The following is a 24,755-nucleotide window of genomic DNA, read 5'->3' as shown; positions in this document are numbered from 1 at the left end:
TGAAAGAGATAGAAAAGTGGGGCGCAGGAAGGTGATGCCAAAATGAACTCTGAGGGGAAAGCAATGCAACTAATGGAATAGTGAATTCAGCTGCAGTTCCACTACACTCTCACTGTAACTACCTTTTGTGTCTGATGTGTATGTTTTGGTTTCAGTTTTCAGAGATAAACTAAATTATAGAATGTTAGCAAAACACTACAAAAAAACTTGATATAACAAAAAGGATATAATTTATTCAGTCACCCAGAGACATTGGCCTTGGTCCCAGACCTTAAATCTTGCTGATTATCAGTTGTATTTTGCTTTTTTTAAGATGTCAGTTCTTATTGGGAGTGTGCCAGATTTTTACAGGTATTGCTCAACTTTTTCAATTACAGTATGCATTTCAGTGTACAGGGGACACACATCAGGCCAGTCAGCATCTGTAAGGACAGAGAATGCTGTGTTCACGATGTGACTGTTTATTCTAACAAACTGTCACACCCAAAATATCTTGTTAGTCCTCTGGGAAATAAGTGAGAGAAGATACTGAATGACAGTGTGACAGAGATACAGTCACAACACAGGGCACCTGGGGAAGGTTTTAGAGAGCTGGATTTTGACATCTTTGAGATTAACATTCAGGTGCTGATTGGAAGGAGCTAGTGCCTTTGGCAAAATGATGACTTGTCTGTATTCTATTGAATGTATTTTTACTGATGTTAATTCAATTTTCTCACACCATCTGGTTCAATGACTCCTTCTCACCATTTCTTGAATATGCTATCAGCATTCATGGCTAAACAGACAAATGTTTAAAGTGCTGTTAGTGAATCCGCCCCTTGCCCTTTTGAAAACATTCCATTTCAGTGAATCAGACTGGTACAAGAACAATAAATGGACAATGTGGGAAAAAACAAACACAGCAGCATTTATTTATCTTTTTTTAGCTGAAAACAAGATTCAAAGCTCAACCCTGGTGAAGGATGAAGCTGTCAAGAGGAAGATTGTGATGGCGGCCAGAGAGTCTTGGGATGTTTACTTCTGCCGTCTGTTCCCTGCCTCCGTGAGACAACTCTCCTGTATATTAGACAAATTTATTTAAACCATAGCATGTTGTGTAGTCAAATATTGCTTATCGATGCTTTTAAAAACTTCAGCATATGTGGAGGACCTATAATGGGGTGGAGATTGGAGTATGTTCCTGATGGAGGGACGCTCACTGAATCATAGGAACAGGGGGCGAGATTCTCCGACCCCCCGCCGGGTCGGAGAATCGCCGGGGGCTGGCGTGAATCCCGCCCCCGCCGGTTGCCGAAGTCTCCGGCACCGGATATTCGGCGGGGGCGGGAATCGCGGCGCGCCGGTTGGCGGGCCCCCCCGCTCGATTCTCCGGCCCGGATGGGCCGAAGTCCCGCCGCTAAAATGCCTGTCCCGCCGGCGTAAATTAAACCACCTACCTCACCGGCGGGACAAGGCGGCGCGGGCGGGCTCCGGGGTCCTGGGGGGGGTGCGGGGCGATCTGGCCCCGGGGGGTGCCCCCACGGTGGCCTGGCCCGCGATCGGGGCGCACCGATCCGCGGGCGGGCCTGTGCAGTGGGGGCACTCTTTCCCTTCCGCCTCCGCCACGGTCTCCACCATGGCGGAGGCAGAGGAGACTCCCTCCAATGCGCATGCGCGGGAATGCCGTCAGCGGCCGCTGACGCTCCCGCGCATGCGCCGCCCGGAGATGTCATTTCCGCGCCAGCTAGCGGGGCACCCAAGGCCTTTCCCGCCAGCTGGCGGGGCGGAAATTCGTCCGGCGCCGACCTAGGCCCTCAAGGTTGGGGCTCGGCCCCGAAGATGCGGAGGATTCCGCACCTTTGGGGCGGCGCGATGCCCGTCTGATTTGCGCCGTTTTGGGCGCCAGTCGGCGGACATCGCGCCGTTTCCGGAGAATTTCGCCCAGGGGGTCGGAAAATTTAACCCCTTGCGCCTTTTCACAATTAAATTATATTACAGCTAATATGTGCTCCAACTCTGTCTCAGGACAAATATTCTGGTCTCCAAAGATTATTGAACAAATTTCCACAATCTCCATCAATGTTACATCTCCAATCTGGCAGTTTCTCTACACAGAGACTATTTCAGTCTATAATCTCCCAACCATATTTATTGAGCTCATTTGTGAAGGAATTATGCATTCAACTGTTCCTGGAAACCCGTTCCACGATTCTGCAGGAAAGAGTTTGTAATCTCGCTTCTCTTGTGGTGTTTAACTATAATCCTGCACCCTCCAAAGTCAAAATGTCCATCTACATCCCAACAATTGTTTTCCCGTCAGTTCTTCCCCTAATGTAACTGTAACCAGCACTGGAGCAGCCATGTCCACTCTGGAAATTCCTGCTGTTGACCCAGGAACTGGGATCACCTCAATTCGCCTTGTGTTTTTTGACTTGATGCTAATTTGCAGTTATTGTTGGAACTCTTTCAGGGCAGTGTGGGCACTGGAGTGCAGATTCTGGGAGTCTCCCATAAAGGAATCTGCCTTCTGAAACTAATGAGAGCCAGCAGCACGGCAGCAGAGAACCTGAGAGTGCTCAGGAGCTACAGGTATGGAAAGCAGATTGTAATATGTTCCACTCCCTCCCCCTGCTGTCCTGAGGGCTTGCCCCATCCTGGCCTCTCTTTCCATGGCCATCTTTGGTATCTCACCAAGCACCCATTCTTCTTTTGTACACTGAGACAATAATTTGACTAGTCACTCTATAACGATGGGCACATCAGCTGAATTTGATCCTGTTTTCCACATCGTCTTTCCTGATGGACAATGAGCAGCAACACCAACTCCCCCTCCCTACTCCAAGGGAACTGAGACTACATGTAGTCCTAACTCCTTTTTGTTACTCTTGCTAAGATTAGCTCACTCGTCATAAGCCTAACAGCTGGCACCTCCCTAATAGGTGTGGCTCAGTACCATACCCAGAAAACCAACAAGGAAGCTTCTGCCAAGAAGGAGGTCCCGTGCACCATTGGGAAAGGTGACCGTATAGGACCTCTTGAAATTGTGGTATGAGGAAGGAATCACATGTCGCTGCTTCCAATTCAGTAACTGGGTCCTCTGAGAACGAAAGTGTGTTCCCTGGATCTATTTTTCGGTTGCCTGGTTGGAAGAATAATGTGTTTCTGCGTCGATACCAAGCTGACCTAGAGAAAGTACCGTATAGTAAGAAGATATGTAGATCACATCGGCTCCCGGGTTTTTCCCCATTCTGTCTCTACGGAACTTTGCATGAGAGTCAACAATCTAGAGTCATGGATCCAACGGTGCTTTAAATTTACAATACCTAATCTAACCATTCTCTTCATGACAACCTTTCAGCTACTGCGACATCTTGTTTGTCACCATCCCTTCGAAGAATATGCTGGATTTCAACCTCACCAATGAAAAGCTGATTCTGTTTTCCTCCAAGGCTCCACAAGTTAAGAGTATGATCGATTACTTCATCACCGAACTGAAGAAGGTGCGTGAAGAACTTGTTTTTAAACTCTTTCACATGGTGATTGTATGAAGGAGGTAATTAATGCTTCTCAAGAATTTTTGGTTTGGGAGTCAAGACATGAATCCTTTCCTTGAAGGCAAAAGGTCATGTGTTCAAGGCCTATTCCAGAGACCTAAGCATCTAATCCAGGCAGTTACTCTGAGTGAGTGCTGCATTGTTGGAGGTGCTATCTTTCAGAATCTGAGGCCCCACTTGCCCTCTTAAGGTGGATGCAGGTTTACATGGTACTAATGAAAGAGCGGGGGTGTTCTTGGTGTCCTGGCCAACATTTGTTCTGCAACCAACATCACTAAACCAGATTACCAAGCTTGCTGTACAAATATTGGTTTTCCACATTTCAACAAAGGACAAAGTCCTTCGTTGGCTGAGAATGAAAAAGGTGCTATATAAATGCAAGCAACTCCTTCATCTCTGCATCATCAGCTTAAATTTTTCGATCACTGTTAAATTAGGACCAATCAGAAAATGTAGGCCATGGGCAGCATGTGGCGCAGTGGTTAGCACTGGGACTGTGGCCCTGAGGACCCAGGTTCGAATCCCGGCCCTGGTCACTGCCCGTGTGGAGTTTGCACATTCTTCCCATGTCTGCATGAGTTTCACCCCCACAACCCAAAGATGCGCAGGTTAGATGGATTGGCCATGCAAAATTACCCCTTAATTGGAAAAAAAAATAATTGGGTACTCTAAATTTAAAAAAAAAAGAAAATGCAGGCCACAATGCCTGCAGCAGTCTCAGATGTTGCTGAGAGCTAAATAAATTTTTAAAAGGCTTGAAGGCTATGTAGTGCTGGATTCCTTACTTGTCCTTTCACCTCTGAAAACTAGGCTTAATTCAGTCATAACTGATATGGTGAAACTTGCCAACATGATGATACATAAGGAGATTTAAAAAACAAATACTAAAAAAAGAACAAAATTCTGCAATAAAAACAAAGTGCTCGAAATACTCAGCAGGTCTGTCAGCACCTGTGGGAGAAAAACAGAGCTGATGGTTCAAGTCAACGATGACTTCTTCACAACTGGCTGAGAACAGTCCCTCATTTAGCAATAAAAGCAAAATTACTGCGGATGCTGGAATCTGAAACATCAGCAGAAAATGCTGGAAAATTTCAGCCGGTCCGACAGTATCTGTGGAGAGAGAACGGAGCTAATGTTTCGAGTCTGGATGACCTTTTGTCAGAGCGAGAGAGAACTGGAAATAGGATGAGATTTACACTGTTTCTCCATTTCTGGGGATAGATTGTCCACTAGTATCCATTACAAGCCCACCGACTCCCACAGCTACCTGGATCATAGTTCTTCATACCCCACATCCTGTCAGGACTCCATCCCATTCTCCCAGTCTCTTTTCCTCCATCGCATCTGTTCCAATGATGCCGCTTTTCAAAACGGTGCTGCTGACATGTCTTCCTTTTCCCTTAATCGTGGTTTCCCACCCATTATGGTTGACAGGGCTCTCAACCGTGTCTGACCAGTCACTCGCATCTCAGTACTCACCCCTTCCCCTCCCTTCCAGAACCAGGATAGGGTCCTCACTTGTCACCCCACCAACCTCCGCATTCAAAGAATTATCCTCCGCCAGTTCCGCCAACTCCAAGATAATGCCACCACCAAACACATCTTCCCCTCATTCCCCTGTCAGCATTCTGCAGGAACCATTCCCTCTGGGAGACCGTGGTTCACTTCTCCATCACCCATAACACCTCACCCTCTTCCCACGGCATCTTCCCATGAAATTGCCCTTTTCCTTCTTCCTGCTCACAATCCAAGGGCCAATACCAGGTAATGCAGCGCTTCACGTGCCTCTCCTTCAATCTGGTCTATTGCATTTGCTGCTCCCAATGAGGTCTACTCTACATTGGAGAGAATAAACACTTTGCAGAACACCTTTGGTCCATCCACAAACAGGACCCAGACCTTCCTGTCGTTTGCCATTTTAATACACCATCCTGTTCCCATCATCACATGTCCAGCCTTGGCCTGCTGCAGTCTTCCAGTGAAGCCCAACGCAAACTGGAGGAAAAGCACCTCATCCTTCCAGACTTAACATTGAATTCTACAACTTCAGACTGTGAAATCTTGGGTATCAAGAGCAGGCATGCACGATGTGCAATTGGTGGTCACACAACAACTGCACATTCAGGAAGTGGATGCCCTCCCGATTATAGGGCGCCTCTTGATGAGCTGGTGCTCGTAGGGGGGCATGTGTTCCATCTATCACCCCCTGTACAGATGTCTGAGAGATCCCAGGCAGGTTCTCACTCGACCTCTGGAAAGACCCAGAGGCATAAAAGTTCAGGGCGACTGTCACCTTGACGGCCACTGGGAACGGATGACTTCCTCCAAACCCCCCGTGGTGCCGGGTGTGCTATCATCTGGCACAGGCGGTACATGGTCTCCCTGTTTAGCTGAAGTCTTTGGCGGCACACGCATTCTGGCAAGTCTTCGAAGGACAGGCGTCGGCGGTATAAACGTGGTCTGATATGGCGGCTCCTTCACACCTCCTCCTCGGCCTATTGGATGGCCAGATTTCCAGCCTCACTGGCTGGCCTCTGCTCTTCTGCGGCAGGCTTCTCTTGTGCAGGTTCCTGCCTGAGAAGGCCCGGTGCCTCCAGCCTCCGTGCATCCTCAACAGCAGCTGCGACCAGGAAGATAGCAAGCATTGCTGGCCGTACTCCGAAATTCATTCTCTGCAGGGGGGGAAGAGAGAAGACATGTTAACAAGATGAGTATTCCTTTGCTCATCCATTTCCAATAGGCTACATGGTGACCCTGAATTGCACTCCAGCTCCACCCCCAATCCGACTCCACTCCTCGGCCGTTCCCCCCATTATGTTGCCTTCCGCACTGCACCCCTGTCCCCAGCAGTGGGTGGCACCAGGCCTGTGATCAGGGGAGCCTCTATCTTTACCACCCGTCCCTATCAACAGGGGTACTGGTGGCTGCCACAATCCGTGTCAACGATAGACTCTGTGGCTCCTGTCCTGTCTCCCCAGTGAGGTCTACTGCGGGTGTCCTCATTGGGTGGGCCATGTGTTATCCCACCAGCAGGGTGGCACCTGGTTGTGGGGGCAGAAGGTCACCTTGTGCCACCAATCGCCTCCAAGCTTAGAGCTTGTGTGTGGGCAGGTCCTACAGATGGGGGTGAGTCAGGGAAGTATGCGTCTGCTGGGAGCTTAGCTGCAGTGTGATGTGGGTCCTAGGTGTGATACACAGGTTGTGACAACCTAACCGGGGACAGGATAAATGGGAGCAGGGGCGTGGTGGACAGGCAGGGCTTGGAGTCAGCTGGTGGTCCAGTGGAGTGGGCTAGCTGATACTGTCACTGGTGAGGCCGGTGCCTGAGAGGGGCAGTGTGACAGGGAGGGTGCTAAGTGCATGTGTTCTTTGTTTGGGGTGAGCTCTGCTATCCCCCTGCTTACCCTGCAGTTGAGCAGCGTTTCTGATGAGTGAACTGAGGAGTGGCAGCACCTGGTGGGCCACTGATTGAGCTTGGCCACGCCCATCCCATTGATGATACAGCTGTGGTATGAGGGTTTCCAGAGAGGTGGCCTGGTTGGGCTCCCGAATGACCAGGTACTCTGTGAACATTTACAGCACATTTACAGTGAGCAGTCAGCAGAGTGATCAGGGGCCTATAACTTGTGCCAAATAGGTGTGTTTAAAACAAATACTGCAGCAATGGCAGTCGGAGCCTGGCCACCCTGCTCCTGAGGGAGATACCCCAAATCCACAGAGCTGTCACCAAGTTGCTCCCCACTATCCCCCCCCCCCCCGCCCCCCCGACCCTGACAACCACCCCCTCGCAAGCGCTACAATTCTTAACCTTTTTTTAAAACTTTGTTAACTTCTCTCTCTCCCTCAGCAGCCATGATGCGCAGTCCCCGCTTGTAAATACCTGTAGTAAATCATGCCCGCATGGCTTGTGCCTGAGAGGGGCTGAGCATCACGGAGGCCCGGAATATACTGGGTCCAACCCGCCAATGACATGTAAATGAATGTAAATGCAGATTTTTGCATGTCGCCACCTGCAAGGGACTCCCGCATGCCGTTTGATTCGGCGCCGGGCACAGATCTTGTTTTTGGCCGGACGCCAGATCCTCGGCCCGATCATATTTTGGGTTTGCGACGTCACAAGGCGGAGAATCTTGCCTAAGATTTCACATTTTAAGATGTTTTCTGTAACAAAAGATTAAAGTACTATTGAATAAGCGCAATCTTTGTGGGCAACTTCTACTTTAAACCATAGAACAGAATACCATCCTTTCTTATTTTTAACCCAAAAATATCACTATCCGGTATACGTTACACTGTCATTTATATAGACATCCAATTCTCCCAGAATCAGTCCAAAATATTCTAAGCTCCCAAGGGCTTTGGTTCTATTCTTTTCCTTTCTCAGCCTGGTAACTTCCTCCCCCAGAATTACACTCCACTCTGAGAATGTTGCTGGAGATTCTCCCTCCAACATGAGCTAGACAAATTTTCCAAGTTAATTTTGGCTCCACATGAATTTGGTTGTTTCTATCTGAACATGTGCTTTCCAGGGTGGAGACTTGAGACTTCCGGACCCGAGCTGCTCTCTCTCTCCCGGATCCTGGCAGACTACCTTGTCTGTGATATTCAGTGATATTTTAGGAAAGCTTGTACCTTGATAACTCAATAGCTTGCTCTGTCCCCTTCCCATCTTGAAGCCCATCACCATGGTATGTGAATCGCATGGGCCTTGTAGCCAGATGTCGTTGCTGATTAGCTATCCTTGAGACCCCAATTCTCTTTATCTTGGAAGTAAATGGACAGCTTTAAGCACAACTGATAGCAACTCAACATTCTCTACACATTTTTGCGACTTATCACAATCCATCCACTGTTAGCACACAGGCTGCTGCCATGGTTCCTAAATGTAAACACCCTGCACCTTCTTCCCAGTAAAACACTCTAGTCCCCTTTTAATCTCTAACAATCAACCATTCAAACCTGTTGTCAGGCAGACATCAATACAGGTCATACGACACCCTTCATTTTATTTAATTTAAACACAGTCTCCAAACGTAGGTAGATATTTAGCCATAATCCACAAAGAACTGGAGGCATCTCTCTCTATCAGAGAGAGGCAAGTGGTAATATGTATATAGCTTGTGGGATACCACTCCACTTCAAGCGTAGGGAAAGGCAAGTCGCCATGGATAATAAAGCCAGTATGCGGATTGAACCCATATTCTTGATGTCATTCTGCAGCACACTCTATCTACCCAAATGAGCTAACCTCCCTATCCCCAAAGACATATCTTACAAACCGTATAATTGTAACAATTCACAACTTCTCATACCAAATTGCACACTGCCCTTGGTTGCATTCTAGTCCTGAAGAAGAGTCATACCCTTGCTCCACAGATGCTGCCAGATCTGCAGAGTATTTCCAGCACCTTCTGTTTTTATTTAATATACAGGGAGAGTTTCAACCCAGTTTGTAATGACCTATGACAGAACACAATCCCTCATTTAGCAATCTCACTCACACAGAGTTCAGCAATGACTGTAATGATTGACAATGGGCAGCGAATTTGGAATGGGAGCTTGGTATCACTGTGGCATAGCAAGACTTGTATCAGGCTCCAGGACACAAACCTTGTCCTGCAATGATACCGTACACTGCCATCAATCTGGTGCCCACCCATCCTCTGCTTTATTGGACAACCTCTGGTGCTTGTGTTGCATACCACCTCTGGGGCGAAATTCTCCCCCAACGGCGTGATGTCCGCCGACTGGTGCCCAAAACGGCGCCAATCAGACAGGCATCGCGCCGGCCCAAAGGTGCGGAATGCTCCGCATCTTTGGGGGCTGAGCCCCAACATTGAGGGGCTAGGCCGGCGCCGGAGGGATTTCCGCCCCGCCAGCTGGCGGAAATGGTGTTTGTTGCCCCGCCAGCTGGCGCGGAAATGCGGCGCATGCGCGGGAGCGTCAGCGGACGCCGACAGTTTCCCGCGCATGCACAGTGGGGAGATCTCTTCCGCCTCCGCCATAGTGGAGGCCGTGGCGGAGGCGGAAGGGAAAGAGTGCCCCCACGGCACAGGCCCGCCCGCGGATCGGTGGGCCCCGATCGCGGGCCAGGCCACCGTGGGGGCACCCCCCGGGGTCAGATCGCTCCGCGCCCCCCCCAGGACCCCGGAGCCCGCCCGCGCTGCCTGGTTCCGCCGGTAAATACCAGCTTTGATTTACGCCGGCGGGACAGGCAATTTCTGGGCGGGACTTCGGCCCATCCGGGCCGGAGAAATGAGCGGGGGGTCCCGCCAACCGGCGCGGCCCGATTCCCGCCCCCGCCCAATCTCCGGTACCGGAGACGTCGGCGGGGGCGGGATTCACGGCGGCCAACGGCCATTCTCCAACCCGGCGGGGGGTCGGAGAATGACGCCCCTGGTCTCCATTTCTCCCAACTCCCACTGACCTCCCTCGTCTTCTGCTTGCTGTCTACCCTTACAAAGCATCTTGGATGCTTTGTTGCATGCTCAGTGAAGTTTCTCATCAATGGCTGTGGTTAGTAAGAGCACCAAGTTAATGTTGCCTTTCTATATGGCCTGTCACCAGGATTCTAACTATGTAATAGCAGTGAAGAGCCACATCACAAACGACAGCTCAAACCTACGATTCCACAAGGGGGACATCATCCGCTTGCAACCCATGGAAGGTCTTGAGGAAGGTTAGTGTCTGCTGATGTCTAATTATTCATTCATTGGGATCAGAAGGTAACAGCTAATTTCAGGGTTTTTTCCCTGTAAACTTGAGTGCCTGGAATGATCGTAAACAAAGTATCCTGTAATTTTCTTTTTGTAATGGACGGCCAGTTTGTTTAAGTGTGCAGACCATCTAATTAATTTTTTTATCACTAGGCACAGTCAGTAACCTAAATGGGTCAACCTGTGCCCAGCCTCTGCAGCAATTTACTCGTAAGTAATTGGATAGTTAAATGGGTCAGCTGTTGTGGTATTTAGTCACTTTGAGCAGAAAGGCCCCAAATTTCATCCCAGATCTGTACCTCGGTATATCTGACAATGGAGCAGGATGGCAGTTGGTGAGGTCCCCACTGGAAAATGCCCACGCTTCTATATCTGACACGTTTGGTAGCGATGCTCGCCATTGGTAAAATGGTGCATTAGCAGAATAGGCCCTTTGGTTCAATTTCTGGGTGACTGGAATTTTATCCCAGCAAAAGTCAGTACATTCAAAGAGGGGGAGAGAAAAGTGGGATCAGATTGGATCATGTGTCTGTTAAGGTCATGACTGAGTAACTTACAGATCCACAGTCCATAGAACTGTTGGCTCAACACCATCAGAAGTGAGATATGTTCTCATTAATATTATCAATCTATTGTTACGACACCCTGGGCCAGTGCACAGTCCAGCCCCACAGGCCCCAGAGTCCCAACACAAGTGAATTAACCAATAAGTTGTATAACATTCCTGAAATCGTTGGCCCTTGGCTGCCCAATGATTTACAGTCACCAGGTGTGTAAATTGAAGCACAATTAACGTTTATTTATAACAGAAATAAAAATGAAGTATGCAAAATTAAACGTAAGAACGGCAAGCTAACCTACTGTCCCACCCTCTACCCACACGCACCGGATAGACAAACACAGAGGGCTGGGAAGGGGTGAAAATAATGAGGATTAACATACAAAAAAAGATAAGAGTCATTGTTTTCGATATTGGATTCTTTGCAGCAGGATGTCCTCCCAGCATGCTGAGCAATCAAAGCCACCATTATACAGTTGGTGATGAAACACACATTCGGTACTCGCAGCACTAGGATTTCTTCTGGAGAGTCACTTTAGTTTTTATTAATCTGCGCCTTCAACTCTAGGTTTGCACCCAGGCCTCCCTCTTCCTATAGAGACACTTGATTTTGCGTCAGCCCCTGCTTCCAGCTTACTTTTCTGCAGTCTGAGGAAAACCATGCCCAGGCTTGGTAAAGCGAAAGAAGAGCCCTTAAACTGGAGTTTTAGAAAGAATTGATCATACCAGTGAGAGAAAATCAGAGGAGCTTCTTCCAGCCTCTGAATTCAAAGCAAAACTGAAAACAACCCAGATTTACTGGGGTGAGAAAACATTCCAGAGAATTCAGAACCAATCACCACCAGGATCAGCAAAGCCAAGCATTTTGAACAAGTTCATTGGCCGCCTGCCAAATCCATCAATCTGAGTCATCACTGATGTCAGTCAAAGCGTTCTGGAGACTGATTGTTTGAATTATAGGCAGCACAACCCTCTGGAATCTGCTTTTGTCAATTACAGACAGCTTCCTGCACACTGCTTTTTTTGGTCACAGATCAATCTTCAGTTTAAACCAGCCCAGGCCGCTGCTCGAATTACAGACACGGTTCCATTAATTGTCCAAGGACACAAATTGTAATAGCAAAAATAAAATAAATAAAAGAATGGAGAAAACTGGGAACAAACAGGGTTTAAACATGAGGATCCTTACACTGTAGCCCAATACACAGGATGGTGCAGTGGAGGGGGCATTGGAACATGCTGGGGGGGGGGGGGGTTTGAAAGAGTGTTGAATTCACACCCTGATGTCAATGAATGTGGATTCACGCCCTGGTGTCAGCAAGTGTGAATTTGTACTCTGGTGTCAGTGAGTGAATTCTTACTCTGGTGTCAGTTAATGTAAATTCACGCCCTGCTGTCAGTGAGTGTAGATTTGCACTATGATGTTAGTGTGTGTGAATTAAGGCCTAGATGTCAGCGAGTGTGAATTCACATCCTGATGTCAGTGAGTGTAGATTTGCACCGTAATGTCAATGAGTGTGAATTAATGCCTAGATGTCAGTTGGTGTGGATTCACACCCTGGTGTCAGTTGGTGTAGATTCACAGCCTGGTGCCAGTGAGTGTGGATTCACATCCTGGTGTCAGTGAGTGTGGATTCACACCCTGGTGTCAGTGTGTGTGGATTCACATCCTGGTGTCGGTGTGTGTGGATTCACATCCTGGTGTCAGTGAGTGTGGATTCACATCCTGGTGTCAGTGAGTGTGGATTCACACCCTGGTGTCAGTGTGTGTGGATTCACACCCTGGTGTCTGTGTGTGTGGATTCACATCCTGGTGTCTGTGTAAGTGGATTTACATCCTGGTGTCAGTGAGTGTGGATTCACATCCTGGTGTCAGTGAGTGTGGATTCACACCCTGGTGTCAGTGTGTGTGGATTCACACCCTGGTGTCTGTGTGTGTGGATTCACATCCTGGTGTCTGTGTAAGTGGATTTACATCCTGGTGTCAGTGAGTGTGGATTCACATCCTGGTGTCAGTGAGTGTGGATTCACATCCTGGTGTCAGTGAGTGTGGATTCACACCCTGGTGTCAGTGTGTGTGGATTCACACCCTGGTGTCTGTGTGTGTGGATTCACATCCTGGTGTCTGTGTAAGTGGATTTACATCCTGGTGTCAGTGAGTGTGGATTCACACCCTGGTGCCTGTGTGTGTGGATTCACATCCTGGTATCTGTGTAAGTGGATTTACATCCTGGTGTCAGTGAGTGTGGATTCACACCCTGGTGCCTGTGTGTGTGGATTCACATCCTGGTATCTGTGTAAGTGGATTTACATCCTGGTGTCAGTGAGTGTGGATTCACATCCTGGTGTCAGTGAGTGTGGATTCACACCCTGGTGTCAGTGTGTGTGGATTCACATCCTGGTGTCAGTGAGTGTGGATTCACATCCTGGTGTCAGTGAGTATGGATTCACATCCTGGTGTCAGTGAGTGTGGATTCACATCCTGGTGTCAGTGTGTGTGGATTCACATCCTGGTGTCAGTGAGTGTGGATTCACATCCTGGTGTCAGTGAGTGTGGATTCACATCCTGGTGTCAGTGAGTGTGGATTCACATCCTGGTGTCAGTGAGTGTGGATTCACATCCTGGTGTCAGTGAGTGTGGATTCACACCCTGGTGTCAGTGTGTGTGGATTCACACCCTGGTGTCAGTGTGTGTGGATTCACATCCTGGTGTCAGTGAGTGTGGATTCACATCCTGGTGTCAGTGAGTGTAGATTCACACCCTGGTGCCTGTGTGTGTGGATTCACGTCCTGGCGTCAGTGTGTATGGATTCACATCCTGGTGTCAGTGTGTGTGGATTCACATCCTGGTGTCAGTGAGTGTAGATTCACACCCTGGTGCCTGTGTGTGTGGATTCACGTCCTGGCGTCAGTGTGTATGGATTCACATCCTGGTGTCAGTGTGTATGGATTCACATCCTGGTGTCAGTGAGTGTAGATTCACACCCTGGTGTCAGTGAGTATGGATTCACATCCTGGTGTCAGTGTGTATGGATTCACATCCTGGTGTCAGTGTGTGTGGATTCACATCCTGGTGTCTGTGTAAGTGGATTCACACCCTGGTGTCAGTGAATGTGGATTCACATCCTGGTGTCAGTGTGTGTGGATTCACACCCTGGTGTCAGTGAGTGTGGATTCACATCCTGGTGTCTGTGTGTGTGGATTCACAGCCTGGTGTCAGTGAGTGTGGATTCACATCATGGTGTCAGTGAGTGTGGATTCACATCCTGGTGTCCGTGTGTGTGGATTCACACCCTGGTGTCCGTGTGTTTGGATTCACACCCTGGTATCTGTGTGTGTGGATTCACACCCCGGTGTCTCTGTGTGTGGATTCACACCCCGGTGTCTCTGTGTGTGCATTCACACCCTGGTGTCTCTGTGTGTGGATTCACATCCTGGTGTCAGTGAGTGTGGATTGACACCCTGGTGTCAGTGAGTGTGGATTCACATTCTGGTGTCTGTGTGGATTCACACCCTGGTGTCAGTGAGTGTGGATTCACACCCTGGTGTCAGTGAGTGTGGATTCACACCCTGGTGTCAGTGTGTGTGGATTCACACCCTGGTGTCAGTGAGTGTGGATTCACACCCTGGTGTCAGTGTGTGTGGATTCACACCCTGGTGTCCGTGAATGTGGATTCACATACTGGTGTCAGTGAGTGTGGATTCACATCCTGGTGTCAGTGTGTGTGGATTCACACCCCAGTGTCCGTGAATGTGGATTCACATCCTGGTGTCACTGAGTGTGGATTCACATCCTGGTGTCTGTGTGGATTCACATCCTGGTGTCAGTGAGTGTGGATTCACACCCTGGTGTCAGTGTGTGTGGATTCACACCCTGGTGTCAGTGAGTGTGGATTCACATCCTGGTGTCTGGGTGGATTCACATCCTGGTGTCAGTGTGTGTGGATTCACATCCTGGTGCCAGTGAGTGTGGATTCACACCCTGGTGTCAGTGTGTGTGGATTCACATCCTGGTGTCTGTGTGTGTGGATTCACATCCTGGTGTCAGTGAGTGTGGATTCACATCCTGGTGTCAGTGTGTGTGGATTCACACCCTGGTGTCAGTGAGTGTAGATTCACACCCTGGTGTCCATGTGTGTGGATTCACACCCTGGTGACTGTGTGTGTGGATTCACACCCTGGTGTCAGTGAGTGTGGATTCACATCCTGGTGACTGTGTGTGTGGATTCACATCCTGGTGTCAGTGAGTGTGGTTTCACATCCTGGTGTCAGTGAGTGTAGATTCACACCCTGGTGTCCGTGTGTGTGGATTCACACCCTGGTGTCCGTGTGTGTGGATTCACACCCTGGTGTCAGTGTGTGTGGATTCACACCCTGGTGTCCATGTGTGTGGATTCACACCCTGGTGTCAGTGAGTGTGGATTCACATCCTGGTGACTGTGTGTGTGGATTCACACCCTGGTGTCCGTGTGTGTGGATTCACACCCTGGTGACTGTGTGTGTGGATTCACACCCTGGTGTCAGTGAGTGTGGATTCACATCCTGGTGACTGTGTGTGTGGATTCACATCCTGGTGACTGTGTGTGTGGATTCACACCCTGGTGTCCGTGTGTGTGGATTCACATCCTGGTGTCTGTGTATGTGGATTCACATCCTGGTGTCAGTGAGTATGGATTCACATCCTGGTGTCAGTGAGTGTAGATTCATACCCTAGTGTCAGTGAGTGTGGATTCACATCCTGGTGTCGGTGTGTGTGGATTCACATCCTGGTGACTGTGTGTGTGGATTCACACCCTGGTGTCGGTGTGTGTGGATTCACATCCTGGTGTCAGTGAGTGTGGATTCACATCCTGGTGTCAGTGTGTGTGGATTCACATCCTGGTGTCGGTGTGTGTGGATTCACATCCTGGTGTCGGTGTGTGTGGATTCACATCCTGGTGTCAGTGAGTGTGGATTCACATCCTGCTGTCAGTGAGTGTGGATTCACATCCTGGTGTCAGTGAGTGTGGATTCACATCCGGTGTCAGTGAGTGTGGATTCACGCCCTGGTGTCAGTGAATGTGGATTGACATCCTGGTGTCAGTGAGTGTGGATTCACATCCTGGTGTCTGTGTGTGTGGATTCACCCCTGGTGTCAGTTAGTGTGGATTCACATCCTGGTGTCAGTGAGTGTGGATTCTCATCCTGGTGTCAGTGAGTGTGGATTCACATCCTGATGTCTGTGAGTGTGGATTCACATCCTGGTGTCAGTGTGTGTGGTTTCACATCCTGGTGTCAGTGAGTGTGGATTCACATCCTGGTGTCAGTGAGTGTGGATTCACACCCTGGTGTCAGTGTGTGTGGGTTCACACCGTGGTGTCTGTGTGTGTGGATTCACATCCTGGTGTCCAGTGAGTGTGGATTCACATCCGGTGTCAGTGAGTGTGGATTCACACCCTGGTGTCAGTGAATGTGGATTGACATCCTGGTGTCAGTGAGTGTGGAATCACATCCTGGTGTCTGTGTGTGTGGATTCACATCCTGGTGTCCAGTGAGTGTGGATTCACATCCGGTGTCAGTGAGTGTGGATTCACACCCTGGTATCTGTGAGTGTGGATTCACACCCTGGTATTGGTGAATTTGAATTCACACCCTGATGTCAGTGAATGTGAATTCACTGCATGATGTCAGTGAATGTGAAATCTCGCCCTGGTGTTAGTGAGTGTGGATTCACTCCCTGGTGTCGGTAAGAGTGGATTCACTCCCTGGTGTCAGTGAATGTGAAATCCCGCCCTGGTGTTAGTAAGTGTGGATTCACACCTTGGTGTCAGTATGTGTGGATTCACACCCTGATGTTAGTGAGTGTAGATTCACACCCTGTTGTCAGTGAATGTGAAATCCCGCCCTTGTTTTACTGAGTGTGAACTCACACCCTGGTGTAGGGCAACTGTTGTATTGTTGTTTTGTGTTCTGTTTCTGCACTGCTTTATTTCTGTTCCCCTGATGCTTTGTGACTGCCCACAGACCGTTGCTATGGCTGCATAGTCAGAAAGAAGGTTATATACCTTGAGGAGTTAAAGAAATACATTCCTGATTTTGGTAGGTTGAAAGCAGAGCCAATCTGCTTCCTTACTGTTTGTGTGTGTTTCATTCCTCATCCTCCTACACCCCAAACCTTCCTTTGGGTGCTGAGTTTTGACACAAAAATAATTTGTAATGGGTTCCCCCTCCCCATTGGCTCACTTGGTAAGTAAATGGTCCCTGATCCTGTGCAGATAATAATAATAATCGCTTATTGTCACAAGTAGGCTTCAATGATAGTCCGAGGTCTGAAGTAAATGGTCAAGTTCAGTGTGGATAGTCCCAGGTCATTCGTCAATCAGCTAGGATTCCATAACATCCTGTTAAAAAGTGAAAACGTGCGTGCATATGTGGAGACTGGACTTGGCTCAAACCTGCCCTCAAAGATAAATGAACTAGAATGGAAAAATACTAACGATTCCCAACATCACCGAACCCAGGAGAAAACTGGGAATACTGTCAGCCATATTTATTAAAATATCGACATTACAAGTTACTGTGTTCCAGGCGGCACGGTGGGGCAGTGGGTTAGCCCTGCAGCCTCACAGTGCCGAGGACCCGGGTTTGATCCCGGCCCCGGGTCACTGTCCGTGTGGAGTTTGCACATTCTCCCCGTGTCTGCGTGGGTCTCACCCCCACAAGCCAAAGATGTGCAGGGTAGGTGAATTGGCCATGCTAAATTGCCCCTTAATTGGAAAATAATTGAATTGGGTGCTGTAAAAAAAAATGTTTTAAGTTACTGTGTTCTGTTTTGCTCTATTAACACTCCAACCCCCTGTATTAATGTTCTAGCGACATGTATTAATGCTCCCTCTCCCTGCATTAATGCTCCATCTTGCTGTGTTAAAGCTCCCTCTCCCTGCATTAATGCTCCATCTTGCTGTGTGGTGTTCCATTGCCTCCAGAGGCCCCAGATGTTTGCTGTAGACTGAGCTGAGTAAACATAACCTGCTGATATTTCTATCTGTAGGATTTTAGACATGGTTTGTGCATGTTTGACGTGTTTGAGCTTTCTGAGGCCGTGCCTATTTTATATCCAGAACTGCCGCATAATATATTAAATATGGAAAACAAAAACTGGGGGAAGCCGGAAGCAGCAAGCCTCAGTCAGCATTGAGAAGGGGAAATGGCACTTTCACTTGGAACATCAGCTACAATGAAAACAAACTCCATGGTTTGAGATAGTCCTGAACTACTGCCCATTTCCGATGTATGGTGTGTTTTTTAACTGGATCATTACATTGCAGCAGACCAAGCAGTTTTGGTGGTTTCTCCATGTGGAGTGAATACCAAGCGAATTATTAGTCATGGCTCAGATTTGCTCAGTACCGATATTTACTGCAGACTGAGACGCAAACAAGTAGTTTCCCTTCTTACTGAAAGCCACTGACATTTTATCTTTTTCAATTTAAATCTTTTAAATTTCTTTGGGAGCATTTTTTTCATCCTCATCAATGTCAGGGAACATTGGAAATTGAACCGAGTGTCACCATCAAACACTCACGGGGCAGGTACAGCACAGAGTTAAATACAGAGCAAACTTTTCTCCACGTTGAATCATCAAACACTCACGGGGCAGGTACAGCACAGAGTTAAATACAGACTAAGGTTCCCTCAACATTTAATCATCAAACACTCACAGGGCAGTTATGGCACAGGTGAAATGCACAGTAAAGCCTGCTGTAGTAATAATAATCTTTATTGTCACATGTAGGCTTACTTTAACACTGCAATGAAGTTACTGTGAAAAGCCCCTGGTCGCCACACTACGGCGCCTGTTCGGGTACACAGAGGGAGAATTCAGAATGTCCAAATTACCTAACCAGCACATCTTTCGGCGGAAACCGGAGCACCCGGAGGAAACCCACACAGATACAGGGAGAATGTGCAGACTCCACGCAGACAATGACCCAAGCCGGGAATCGAACTTGGGTCCAAGGCACTGTGAAGCAACAATGCTAATCACTGTGCTACCGTGCCGTCCATGTACACGGTCCCATCAAACACTCCCAAGACAAAATACAACATGGGTTTAATAAAGTCCCTCCACACAGTCCTGCCCATCACTCCAGGCAGACACACACATACAAAATTCCATCAAACATTCACAGGCATAGCATGGGTTAGATTGTTGTGGCCCAGGAGGAGGGGCGGGCGTTTCCTATTCATGTTCCTCTCACAGCTGCTCCAAAAATTGTATTCTGCAGAAGCAATTGAGCAGGTTGGGAATGGGTGTTGGTGCTGCAGGGTTGGGTGATGAAACTGGGTAGGCCCTAACTTCCAGCTCACGGATCAATGCATGAAAGCTGCCTAGACTGATGAGGTTCCCCACACATATAATCAATCTTTTCCTGAACGAAGATAACTGACACATACTAAGAGTGGTATCCACAGATTAAAGGCTGCTCTGAAATAATGAACCTTTGCCTGTTTGGACAGGATGGAAGTTTGGAGCTTTCCACGGCAGATCTGGGCTTTTCCCCCTGGAATATGTGCAGCCTGTGGCTGCCCCAGACTTTATTCACCTGAGCAATGACAAAAAAGAGGAACCAATGGACAAAAAGGGCAAAGTAGCAGCTTCAGCCTCAGCCACTGTGGCAGCTGCTGTGGGATCGACGGCAGCAGCTGAAGAACTGGACAGAAAGTCAGAGGTACGAAATTGATCCTCCAGCCATTCACTGCATTCCATTTCTCTGCATGACAGCTCTTGTCTCTACCCATAGAGTTTACTTAAAGGAGAGCGGCTACCCTCATAGGATGGCCAGGGCCTGATACTAATTTGTTTTAACTTTGAAAGGACATCACAACCGCCATAGTGTCATACCATGGTGGCAGGTTTTGACCTGTTGTGATGAGTTAGTAGCAAAGAACGGATGGCCATTGGTTGCAAGCTTTCTTCTTCTAGGTCTGTCTTACTTAGTTGCTGGACTTTAGGCCAGGAGCTTTGCCTTGTAACAATTCACTTACTCTTGAGAATTACAGACAAGTTTACAAAAGATTATCAACATCCAAGGTAGATACTTCTTCTAAGAGTGCCAATGGGTGAAAGCAACAGTCGATGAGGCTCTGAACGTACCAGATATTCCACTTTCCAGGGTTGATTCCCAGGCTGCACTCACCTCCTTATTTCAGTGTCAGCTTACCTGATTGCCGTGGGCTGGGATGTGTAAAATCAGCCAGAGTTCCTGCTCCTGGTCACTGTTCAGAGATCCCTGAAGAAAGGTGCAGATGATTTGATATCAGGTGGCAGGATTAGCTCAGACTTGGCTCCACTGCTAATACGCACTCACTCATCTTATATGTTCTAGAATCCCTACAGTGCAGAGTCAGTACCAGCAGGAATGGATGGATGAGTATAGAGTCAGTACCAGTGGGAATGAATGGATGGATGTGGTGTCAGTACCAGTAGGAATGGATGGATGAGCATGGAGTCAGTGGCAGCAGGAATGGATGGATGAACTTGGAGGCAGTACCAGTAGGAATGGATGGATGAGTTCAGAGTCAGTACCAGTGGGAATGGATGGGTGAGTATAGAGTCAGTACCAGTAGGAATGGATGGATGAGTTCAGAATCAGTACCAGTGGGAATGGATGGATGAGTATAGAGTCAGTACCAGTGGGAATGGATGGATGAGCATGGAGTCCGTACCAGTGGGAATGGATGAATGAGTTCAGAATCAGTACCAGTGGGAATGGATGGATGAGCATGGAGTCAGTACCAGCAGGAATGGATGGATGAGTATAGAGTCAGTACCAGCGGGAATGGATGGATGAGTATAGAGTCAGTACCAGTGGGAACGGATGGATGAGTATAGAGTCAGTACCGGTGGGAATGGATGGATGAGCATGGAGACAGTACCAGTGGGAATGGATGGATGAGCATGGAGTCAGTACCAGTGGGAATGGATGGATGAGCTTGGAGTCAGTACCAGTGGGAATGGATGGATGAGCATGGAGTCAGTACCAGTGGGAATGGATGGATGAGCATGGAGTCAGTACCAGTGGGAATGGATGGATGAGCATGGAGTCAGTCCCAGTGGGAAGGGATGGATGAGTATAGAGTCAGTACCAGTGGGAATGGATGGATGAGTATAGAATCAGTACCAGCAGGAATGGATGGATGAGCATGGAGTCAGTACCAGTGGGAATGGATGGATGAGTATAAAATCCGTACCAGCAGGAATGGATGAATGAACATGGAGTCAGTACCAGTGGGGATGGATGGATGAGCCTGGAGTCAGTACCAGTGGGAATGGATGGATGAGCATGGAGTCAGTCCCAGTGGGGATGGATGGATGAGCATGGAGTCAGTACCAGTGGGGATGGATGGATGAGCCTGGAGTCAGTACCAGTGGGAATGGATGGATGAGCATGGAGTCAGTCCCAGTGGGAAGGGATGGATGAGCATGGAGTCAGTACCACTGGGAATGGATGAGCATGGAGTCAGTACCAGTGGGAATGGATGAGCATGGAGTCAATACCAGTGGGAATGGATGGATGAGCATGGTGTCAGTACCAGTGGGAATGGATGGATGAGCATGGAGTCAGTACCAGTTGGAATGGATGGATGAGCATGGAGTCAGTAGCAGCAGGAAAGGATGGATGTGCATGGAGTCAGTACCAGGGGGAATGGATGGATGAGCATGGACCAGCAGGGCTGCTGTCCATGACAATTTGCCCAAGTGAGGAGAGGCCATGTGCAAGAGATGAAAACAAAAAGGGAAGAAATCTGAGAACAAATAATGAGGTTTATCAACTTTATTTTGAATATGTTCAATATTTCGGGAAAACAAGTAGCATTACCTATTGGATTTTAAAAGTAGATTGGCTGGATATGAACTGTGAAGCTCAAGTTAACTTAGAGTCCATCCAGGGCAGCACGGTGGTGCAGTGGTTAGTGCTGCTGCCTCACGGCGTCGAGGTCCCAGGTTTGATCCCGGCTCTGGGTCACTGTCCGTGTGGAGTTTGCACATTCTCCCCGTGTTTGCGTGGGTTTTGCCCCCACAACCCAAAGATGTGCAGGGTAGGTGAATTGGCTATGCTAAATTGCCCCTTAATTGGAAAAAATTAATCGGATACTCTAAAAAAAATTTTAAGCTTAGAATCCATCCCGTGCCTGAACTCAGATGAGTAGCTAGGGTAAGCAATCAGCTGAAGTCAGACTTTTGCAGATGGAGTGAAATTTTGATCCCTGTTGTTGAATGTCTCCCAGGAATAGATGTCGTGTGTCAGAATGCTCATCCTTCTCATCTTCCGTGCATCACCATCAGTGACTGAGCGATATAATGAGGAACTGGGAAGCTCCAAGTATCTCGGTAATATAATGGCAATGGAGGGAGCTCCTAGTTTCTGAATGAAATAGTGGGGAATAGGGGCGCTCACAGTGTCTGGGTGATCACGGGGAGAGGGGAAACTCCCCTTTGAGTGATTAGTAGACTCTGACCCGCGTAATAAGCCAAGAATCAAACACTAGAATTGGGGAGAGGTGAGGAAAAGAGTTAGAAAAACAATATTTTTCTCATCAAATTCCTTTTCGCACCTTCTCACAGAAGAACAGGACTCCTTAACAGGATCCAGTTTCACCGGTACTTTTCACACCCCCATAACACCTCCCAACTCCGCCCGTCCTCAACCCATCTGCTTAAACCCTCACCATTCCCTTTTGATACCTCTAGACTTGACTACTCCAACACACTCCTGGTTTGGCTCCCGTATTCCACCCTCTGTAAGGATGGCATAATCCAAAGCTTTACTGCTCATGTCCTAACTCGCACCAAGTCCTAATCAGTGATCACACCTGTGCTCCCTATATTGGGTCCCAGTTCAGCAATGCCTTGATTTTAAAATTCTCATCCTGATTTCAAATCCTTCCGTGGCCTCACCTTTCCCTTGCAAGATGCTTCCATGATATCTGTGTCCCAACAATTAATTCCAGTCCATTAAGCATCCCTAATTTTAATAGCTCCATCATTGGTGGCTGTGCCTTCTGTAGTCTCGGTCCGAAGTGCTGGAATTTCCTCCCTCATTCTCTATGCTTCTCTGTGGTCCCTCTCTTCCTTAAGGCATGCCTTAAAACCTACCTCTTTGACCAAACTTTTGCTCATCTGCCCTGATACCTAATGACGTAGCTCAATGTCAATTTTATTGATAATGCTCCTGTGAAGTCCCTTGCGATGTTTTACAATGTTAAAAGTGGCATATACAAGTTGTTGTTGTTGTTTTTGTTGTAGTAGGACAGGCTGTTCTGCTGTTCGCTTCACCTGCACCAAGTACAACCTTTGCCCTTACCTGATATGCTGACCTGCAGGCTTCCAGCATTGGTTACTGGAAGGATCAGAGAGTGGATGGACACTTGGTTGATCTAACCCGGGGAGGAGCTGTGGTTAATTGCAGTGTTTTTTCTGACCTGGGTTTGGACTGGAGTCCAAAATAGGGGCTCTGTCTATGGTGTCTGTGGCTTGCTGCATAAACATGTTTATTCGTCCACCTCATTATTTATGAAGCCAAACTTCATTGTATTCATGTTGTTTTTGCAGACCTCTCCACCAGTCAATGAGTTTGTCGAGAGTATACCGGAATACATCCTTCACGATAGCCAGTGCACCATGATCGAATTTGCCAAGAAATACTTCCGTCCGCCCCACAAATTAAAAAGGTGAGTGCGCAGAAAGTCTTGTTCAATGTTAATACCAAGTCACACCAGCACTGCACAAATAACCAAGGCCCATGTATTGCATAGATCCCCCAAGTGTGACATTTCTGGGTTGTGAGCTTGATATCTGACTGATCAAACGTAAAACTGCTTGAGAGTGATCTGACCAGTCTCATGATTACAGGCCTTGGCCACTCAGCATTAATCCATTCCCTTTTGTCCTGTGTGTAGCAACACCTGCTTTACCTCCCCTAACCTTCAGTAAGAACTTTTGCCTGGTAGAGCTGTCAGATGTACTGTAGGTCAGCACCCTCAGGAGAGCGTAGACAAGAAGAAAATAAAAAAATCTGAAACAATAGATCCTCATTTCATACACTAGAAGTGTTAAACTGAGAAAAATAAACAATATTCCTGTTGTAAACAATGCAAAAACAAACATGCAGTGTAAAACCAGGCTTAAAATACCAGTATATGAATGCTTTGTTTCTGCAGTGAATTCAACAAAGAGAAATCTAAAAAAGGTAAAGATCCCAAGGACCCTGCTGAGTTGGTGAAGTACACGAAGGTAAGTGATGCTCAACCATGATCAATCCTTCATCCACACACGTTTGTTTTGGACGGATTAAAGATTGAAATATTCTGCATAGACTCAATACCCTGGCCCAATCTCACTGAGCACTAGTACAGCCTTGGGGAAAATGGATTACCCACATTACCCTAGATCCCACTCTGTGAGCACTACTAGCCCTGGGAGAGTGGAATTACCCCTTTGTCTCCATTTCCACAATGCCCCACCCCACACCTCTGCCCTGCATGAAGGCCCCAGCTTAAATACCTAGGCCACTGGTATCAGAACCCCAGATCTAATGGCATGTGACACCCACACACACACACGGTAGCTTAGTGGTAATGTCACTGGGCTAATGTTCTGGGGACATGGGTTCAAACTGGTGGAATTTAAAATTCAATTAATTAAAAATCTGGAATTGAAAACGAGTGTCCATTCTGGTGACCGTGGCAACTATTATCGATTGATATAAAAGCCCATCTGGTTCACTGATGTCCATTCGGGGAGGAAATCAGCTATCCTTACCTGGTCTGGCCTGCATGCGGTCCAGATCCACGGCGATGTGCGTGACTCTTAGCTGTCCTCTGAGCAATCCATTCAGCTGAAGGGCAATTAGGAATGGGTCGCAAATGCTGGTCTTGTCCATATCCCATGAAAGACCT

At 48.1% G+C, this 24,755-nt stretch overlaps 1 protein-coding gene and 1 long non-coding RNA gene across 2 annotated transcripts in view; one reads left to right on the top strand and one right to left on the bottom strand.

Annotated features, from left to right (window-relative positions):
• myo15aa (myosin XVAa) overlaps positions 1 to 24,755 on the top strand; it is a 198,675-nt gene that overhangs the window by 124,493 nt on the left and 49,427 nt on the right. The window contains exons 43-49 of the mRNA XM_072481241.1: positions 930 to 1,045; positions 2,453 to 2,571; positions 3,341 to 3,482; positions 10,107 to 10,218; positions 19,314 to 19,525; positions 23,410 to 23,528; positions 24,018 to 24,090. Coding sequence (XP_072337342.1) covers positions 930 to 1,045; positions 2,453 to 2,571; positions 3,341 to 3,482; positions 10,107 to 10,218; positions 19,314 to 19,525; positions 23,410 to 23,528; positions 24,018 to 24,090 — 893 coding nt within the window. The remainder of the gene's footprint in view (positions 1 to 929; positions 1,046 to 2,452; positions 2,572 to 3,340; positions 3,483 to 10,106; positions 10,219 to 19,313; positions 19,526 to 23,409; positions 23,529 to 24,017; positions 24,091 to 24,755) is intronic.
• LOC140394228 (uncharacterized) lies at positions 890 to 24,755 on the bottom strand. The gene is made up of 4 exons (XR_011935830.1): positions 24,619 to 24,755; positions 20,018 to 20,086; positions 7,420 to 7,700; positions 890 to 6,211 (listed from the first exon to the last, which is right to left on the bottom strand). It is a non-coding gene; the product is annotated as an uncharacterized lncRNA (long non-coding RNA).

Source organism: Scyliorhinus torazame, chromosome 17 (genome assembly GCF_047496885.1).
Source record: "Scyliorhinus torazame isolate Kashiwa2021f chromosome 17, sScyTor2.1, whole genome shotgun sequence".
Lineage (NCBI taxonomy): Eukaryota > Metazoa > Chordata > Chondrichthyes > Carcharhiniformes > Scyliorhinidae > Scyliorhinus > Scyliorhinus torazame.
Note: the sequence above shows the minus strand (reverse complement) of the source record. Positions and strands in the feature narration are given on the sequence as shown.